Here is a 7,912-nt window from a genome sequence, read left to right as displayed (position 1 = left end):
AAGTTATTCCGTCTTCTTAAGGTTACCTCCAGCCCCCACTTGTTATACTCTTCAATTAGTTTGCGGGTCATATATTCCAGGTCCTCGTAGTCTTGAGCTAGTATTATTTGATCATCAGCGAAACAAAGAGTGTAAAGTATCGAGTCGTTTAATGGCATCCCCATCTGTTCACACTTCCTTTTCCACGTTTTCAGAGCTTGTTCCAAATAGATTTTAAACAGTGTGGGCGATAGACAGCAGCCCTGTTTAAGACCTTTGTTTATGCTGAATCCCTTTGATACTGTTTGTCCTTTCTTTACTTGGCTAATGTTGTTCATATAAAGTTCTTGGACAGCCTTAATTAATGTTATGCTGATATTTGTTTTCTCGAGGGCTTCCCACAATTTAGACTGGGGTACACTATCATATGCTTTCTTGAGGTCTACGTAGAGGAGATGTATTTCTTGATTTCTTGCCATCTTTTTCTCAATTATCTGTGTTAGTGTAAATAAATGGTCGACCGTGGATCTACCAGCTCTAAATCCCGCTTGTTCTTCAGCCTCCATATCCCGGTATTCTTCCTCAATTCTCTTTTTGACCAATTTTCCATAGACCCTTGAAACAGAGCTCAGCACGGAGATTCCTCGATAGTTATCGTCTTACTTCCTTTCTTGTGTATTGTTGTTATATATGATGTCTTCCATTCTTTCGGTATATTTTCACTATTAAGGCACTTTTGGAAAAGACTAGCGAGCTGCTTATATAATTTATCCATGCCGTACTTGAGTAATTCTGGAGGTATTTCACCTGGACTAGGCGATTTTCTTATTTTTCAGGGTTTGGCAAATTTGTTTTACTTCTTTCGTATTGATCCTCAGTAGAGAAGCTGCGGTTCTTATTTGAATGTCGGATTGTGGCTGCGATGTTTGTTAGTATTCGGCCCTTTCTTCGGTCAACAGTTAAGCAAAGTATTCGTCCCATTTTTGGTAATGTAATTGGTGAGATGATATCTTTAGTCTTCTCTTTTCGAAGGGACCTTAATATTCTCCAGCTTTCGGTACTTCTACTACCTCCTATATATGTATTAATTATTGTGCCGTTTTTTTCCCAGCTTTTGTTTTTCTTTTTTGTTATAGCTATGAGTACAATTCTTTGTGCTGTTTTGTATTCATGCTTACTTTTGTTCGATTTTATATTTAAAAATTTGTTGTCCTTTTCTCGTTTAGCTTTTATCATTTCCTCAATTTCTTCATCCCACCAGTATGGTACTCTTCGTTTGGGTTTGGCGTATTTTCCCAAAGCTTCTTCTGATGCACTTCTCATGCAGTCTATAATATAATTGTACTGTTCTTCTGTACTTTCAAAATTTTCTTGTACAAGTTTTTCATCCAGTCGATTTTTGTATAAATCTTTCACGCTCTCGTGGTTGAAGCTATCTAAATTATATTTTACTTCTGTTGTCTTTTCTTCCTGTTCTCTTTCGTCTATTTTTTTTACCATTCGAAAGGGTAATATTTTGGACTTAACAAGATGATGGTCACTTCCACATGTCGCTCCTCTGTAGACTCGTACGTCTTGAATCTTTAACGCTGTATACTGTCGGATCACATAATCTATGACGGATTTCAAATTTCTAGAATGTTGTATCCAGGTGTACTTATGTATGAAGAACATAATCCTAGAACAACAGAACATAATCCTAGAACAGCAACAGCAAGAAATAAAACACTGCCAAAAATATAAATATCTTGGCATGCACATTACCAACGATGGTAGCCTTGATGAAGAAATGAAGTGCAGAAACAACCAGGGAAGACAAGCAATTAGACAACTAAACAGTATTTCATGGGATAAGGCCGTATCAAAAGAAAACAAACACAAAATTTATAACAGCATAGTTAAAAGTATCATTAGTTATGGTAGTGAAATATGGTGCCTTTGAAAGAAAGAAACCTTAAGTTACTCGAAGCTACAGAAATGGACTTTTGGAGGCGCGCGGCCGGAAAATCGCAACTGGATATCTAGAGTTAGAAATGAAAGAATTCAGAACATCATGGGCGTTAAACACCGAATATCAGAAGACATCAAAATTAACCAACTCAGCTGGTACGGGCACGTACAAAGAATGGAAGAGAACAGAAAGATCCTGTGGTCTTTTCCTACTGTATTCCCAATAAACGGGAACCAATGTTTTTCTTTTCTTCAACAGGAAGAATATTCAAGTCATTGTTTTTTTTTCCTGTTCAATTATTTTTTTTTCACACTTCCATGTGCTTAAACCTTAGTGCCTTTAGTTTCAAACCTCAGCACAGTGTAACGAAATCGGGAAATGCGGGACATTAGCCCAAAAAACAAAACAATTAATTCATCAAGTTTTTTATATAGATGGATAAAGGACATCCCAGAGCTCCACCATGTGAGATATTTCTTGAGTTGACCTCTTAGTCGGGGTGTTATGGCGGGTTAAAGTTATGGTTTCCTTAATTTACCAAATCTGTACAAAAATTTCATACAATGAAATTTATTATTTTAGAAGTTTCCTTGTGTTGTTCAATTCCAACAATTTTTTCCGTAAAGAGAGGTCTTTTACCAACAACAAACCTGAAAAAAAATGTCCCAATTTTTTTCAAGTTTAGTTTCTACATGTTTATTATGACTTCCAAAAAAACGCATACATTCGCGCAGGTTATATATAAAAATATCATAGAGTGAACCTTCTAGTATACTGTTACATATAAATTTCATCCACCTAGATCGAACCTGGAAGAAAAAATAAATTTCTTCGGCAATAATTACGTTTTCCACTGATTCGACCGTAGTTTGGTGACATGAAAGAGACAACAAAACTATTTGTTTCCCCTTTACGGTTGGTATTATATCCCTTCAAGCATTCATATGCTTTTGATTCATAGTGCAGATATCTGTGAACGTTTTCAATTTATACCCATCGGCAAAATGTCCGAAGAAGCATCTGAATCAAGAAACAAAGAATTTCGATCGTTCCATAAAAAATTTTTCCAGGAAGAGTGATCGTAAGAAACTATTGAAGATATATTGCACAACTTATTGATATATTCAGATCCTCTACTTTCACATCTGCGACCAAAGCACTCTAAAAATAAAAAAGTAGACTTGTTCCGGAAGCGAAAGAGCTCTTGTATGGAGAAGAAATTGAGAATGATTTTTAAGCATGTTTTATGTAAGTGCCTTACATATTATGTTATTTTGGAATAATATACACCCCACATAAATTATCGCATCACTTATTAATTTGGAAAACTGCAAAGTATTCTTAAAAATTCTTTTGGTTAACAATAATCTCAAAAGTTATTTGCATTAATAGCAACTTGTTAAGGAATGGAAAGTATATCATAACTCAGGCAGACCTTAGATTTAAGTTTTTCACATAAAAATGTTTGAAGCGTTTCAACAATAAATACTACCAAAAATATAAGTGTTGCGAAATTTTTTGTGAGGTGTGTATTATGGTTTCCTTTGTTGAAGTTGAATACGTTTTTTTCGCGCATATTATCATATTATTTAATACTGTTAAAAGATATTTGCCACTTGTGTCGTTCTCTTTGAGTTTTGCAGTCTTATCTAATTTATCCCTGATTATTTGAATATTTAGGAATGTTGATTGAGTTTTGACATATTAGCGGGAGATAAATGATTGTTCGACAGTAATATGATAACGTTTTTGGTCCATAAGAGCTATAAACTCTTCGTAAATAAAAAAATATACCTGTACAGTCCTTTTATAAACCTTCGTAATTTTTGACCTTCCATTACGCTTTTTTACTTTTTCATCCTGTAGCAAAAATTCCTAGTCTTTTTGTCAAAAAATTTCAGCAAGAATAGTGATAACTGAAGAAAAATGCCAATGTCCCACTATTTTAGTTTTCGTTACACTGTGCTCCAGTTTATTCTTTAAACTGGGAGACTGAGCTGCGGACAATGCTACAACACAGCGGAAACCCTATTTCAAGCAAAATGCCGTTTAACCATTGTAACTTTCAAAAGTTGCAAAAATCTTAATTATATTATTAATTACTCAATTTGGTACCTTCAAATATTTGTAAACAAAATATGATATCGAATTTGACAATGACACAATCACATTTCTGCTGGTATTTTAATTGTAGCTTTCTCTGGGCCGTATTATAAATTTCACTAATTTGAAGGTAGATTTTTGCAAATAACTTTTAAATGACTGTTCCAAATGAAACGAAATTCTAGTCATAAGTACAACTTTAACGCCTTTTCAAAGAAGTCTAATACAACTTTTGCATATTATCTGGGGAGATAATGTTTGAGCTTTTTAAAAAAAATTACATGGGATTTCCTATGTCCCGTGTTCCGATGCACCACACGGTATAATTATATTAGGGGGTTTCTCGAATAAGTGATTCATATATACACCTTTTTGCTATTTTTTTAAAATAATTACTGAATATCTGGTAGAGATATTATTCACAACGGTTTGTGTTTAATCTTCTCAACGTAAAATTAACTGTCGGTTTTACAATATAATATGTTGAGAGAATCATTTCGTAAATTGAGATATCTATCTTAACGTTTTTGTGTTATTTGATGCATTGAAATGCAAACCGATCCAAATAATATCTAGGTTTATTAGGGCGCCTTCGAGGAGATCGTCATTTATCTTAGCGCCCGATCCGGATCGATTATCCATTATCAATTATCTGTTGGGATATTCCTGGATACTAATGAATCCGAAACCGGCAGTCACGATCACCTTGCCATCCTGCAGCTGTTTCCTACTGTAATTTGTTACAGTTTTGAAAGGTTCGAGTTTAATTATGACCTTTTGGGTATTGGAGAGAACATGGCTGTGACAAAAAGATCGGAAGTAGTTAGGTTCCAGTCGGAGTCAAAGAGTTTTTGTTAATATACAGGGTGTTGCAATATTCCGTAGACACAGCATTACCACGTATTATTAATTGCTGTAACGTGTTTGCAACTAGAGCGCAGTCATCAGCGTATTGAGAGAACTCTGTGATGAATTTTATACCTGTTTTTACCCCGAGTTTTCTTATGATGAACAGACCGCCGCACAGTGGTTTCGGCAATGGAAAAAAAAACAAAAAGTTGTTAAATCGGGTTTAAATTATCCTATCTTACATCGAGTTAGTTCAAAGACAATATAATAATATTACTTTTTTAATTTAATTACTAGTTTTGAATTTACAACACCTCGTTTTTGACAATTTTCTTAATATACGAAACGCGCAAAAATAAAGCGAAAACAAGTAATATTTTACAGCCCTTCTTTTAATTTCTAAAAATCGGTATTACCCAGGAACTGTTTCGTATATCCATGGGCATTAAAAGTAAAAAGCATTTTGCCAAAATATACCGTGCCTTTGATGCAGTTTAGTTTGAATCTATTTCTAATAAAATTACTTTACTTCTTACTTTAATCAGACTAGAACAAAAAAGCTTTACCGAGCTTTGGTCTCGGATTAATTTGACTAAAAAGAGCAACTGTTAAAGTAGTGATTCTATAGATTTTATCGCCACATTCGGCCACGTTTGTTAAAATTTTAAAATAAAAGATAAACAGTGTCAAAAAAATGAAAACTACATTCTTCATTTTTGCGGATGCCGATGAATTAATTTAATATAATTTACTTTTTTTGCCACTTTCATCATTATATTCTATAAGATTTAAATGTTATAAATTATAATAACTTGAACCACAGTGTAACTAAACTGAGCATCAATTGAAGCGTAAAGTGCAAATTTTTGCATTAAGTTTAACTGTAATTTTAATGTGTAATTATATTTTTTAAATTTTTGAAGGAATTTTGAATTTGCCAGCCAGATTCTAAAACATTGTTTTATCGACTATCGAAACGTTTTTGCAGTTTTTTTCAATTATTGTCAGGACTCATAATATAGGGTAAACAAAAATGTGCGCATTTTAACAAAATTTTAATTAAGCCTCATTTTGTGGAGGGATGGAGGAGATCCATTTTTGTGTGTAGTTTGAAGGAGGTGTTTTTATACCTCGACGTTTGAGTTTTTTGGCTATCGCTCCATTGCGATGTTTTCGATATTCTTATGATTGTCGGTAGAGTTTTAATACTAATAATTTTATCTCATTGTGAAATGAAGATATCGTATTTTTAAGCATTATGCATTTTAATGTAAAATAAAAAAAGCAAACAAATAATTTTATAAAACTAAAAAGTGTTACAGTTATACAGGGCGTTAAAAATTTATCTAGCTGGTATCTTTAAATTATATGGACCCGTATTCTGTAACTTTGAAAACGCTAAGCGCTTTTAGACGCTCAGCGTATATGACGTTAATTTTCGCTGAGCGCGCACTTAATTAACGATTTCGGTATTCTCGTCTGACGCGCTTAGCGTCTTTAATGATTGCGCTGAGCGCTTTGAAAACGGTTGCCTTAGTAGATCGTTTTGCTTGTCGAACTGTCAGTGAAAATCGAAAAAATTGTGATTTTGTGCGTTATCTTGTTCTTTAGTGAAAATTACTACTTCTTCTATAAATTCCTCAATAAGTAATTAATAATTTACGACTTGGCAGCTATAAATATTGTTCAAAACATCCAAAATGCTGAGAAGCATCTGAGAAGCGTCTTCAACACTTCCCTCGTATAATAAGAATAATGACATATCCATAGAAAAATAGCTTGACATAACTCAACAATAGGTTATGAAATTTACGTAACATTGACATTTTTCACTGTTACATCCGTCAGTTATCAACTTTTGACTATTACCTACAGTAGAAAATGTGATGTTGCCAATATGTGCTTAACGCGTATCCAGAACACGATTCGCATGGCAACGAGAATACCAAAATCGACTGCTTTGCGTTTCGCTGATAGAATACTTGCGCTCACCGCTTTGAAACCGTAACGTTTTGATGTCAAAGTTACAGAATACGGGCCATGAACAGGTTTTATTATGTATCTTGGCATAACAAAAGAAGCATTTGACACTTTTTCATTAACGATACTGTATAATCACTGAGTATAATCATTAGTTAATACGCATAATACCAAAAATACAATATATTAATTTTCATAATGAGATAAATTTATTAGAATTAAACCTACTGAAATTATAAAAAGGAAAACATCGCAATGGAGAGCGATACCCCAAAAAACTCAATGTCTCTGAAGTTTAAAACAGCTCTTTTTAAAAATACACCTAATAAATAATGGAAATCCTCCATACCCCACAAAAATGGAGGGACACTTAAATTTTGTGTAAAAAATGCACGCATTTTTGTTATACCTCTATTATGGGTATTGGCCAATGATTCGATAAAAAGCGTTTCAGAATCTGGCTAGCAATTCAAACGCCTTCAATAGTTCAGAAAATACGTAGTTCAATTTGATGCAAAATTTTCACGTTACGTTTCAATTGGTGCTCAGTTTACTTTTAAATAAATTTATTAAACCATGTTATTTGATGTATTTTATTAAGCTGAATCGAATAAAATCCGTCCCAATGCAATTGGATTAACGGATTAGGAAATATAGGGTTTTTTCGTTATCAGTTTCACACCACTGTGCGCCGCACAGTGGAATGGCTATATTATGAGATAGAGACATTGTGATATCTTGTGTGAAAATTTATACTTATATTTGCATTTATGACAATAAAAAAAATATTAATAAATAATATTTTCTTGCCTTTAGCTGTGTATTTTTTCTAATTTCGAAAAATCGAAAGTAGAGAAAAACAAAAGTAAAAAGGAAATTATTTTGCCTGTCGTAAATTGAATAATTGTGGACGTGTGTGGTATGAGCGAGGCCTGCAAGTGATCGAGTAATGAACTGCAATCAAGTCATATCCCGTGAAAACTATATAAACTGAGTTAAAAAAAGTTCCAAAAAATGTTTCAAAAAATTTCAAATTTTTATAATATTTTA

The 7,912-nt window shown here is 33.3% G+C and overlaps 1 protein-coding gene across 1 annotated transcript; it reads right to left on the bottom strand.

Moving 5' to 3' along the window:
• Positions 1-804: 804 nt before the first annotated feature.
• LOC115890818 lies at positions 805-1,653 on the bottom strand. The gene has a single exon (XM_030911167.1). It carries the CDS (start codon positions 1,651-1,653, stop codon positions 805-807), a length of 849 nt encoding a protein of 282 aa, XP_030767027.1.
• Positions 1,654-7,912: the final 6,259 nt, after the last annotated feature.

Source organism: Sitophilus oryzae, unplaced genomic scaffold, assembly GCF_002938485.1.
Source record: "Sitophilus oryzae breed Bouriz unplaced genomic scaffold, Soryzae_2.0 scaffold_927_pilon_pilon, whole genome shotgun sequence".
Taxonomy (NCBI): Eukaryota; Metazoa; Arthropoda; class Insecta; order Coleoptera; family Curculionidae; genus Sitophilus; species Sitophilus oryzae.
Note: the sequence above shows the minus strand (reverse complement) of the source record. Positions and strands in the feature narration are given on the sequence as shown.

Excerpts from the sequence above, each read along its gene's own strand:
- LOC115890818 (XM_030911167.1), bottom strand. The coding sequence starts at position 1,653 with ATGTTCTTCATACATAAGTACACCTGGATACAACATTCTAGAAATTTG.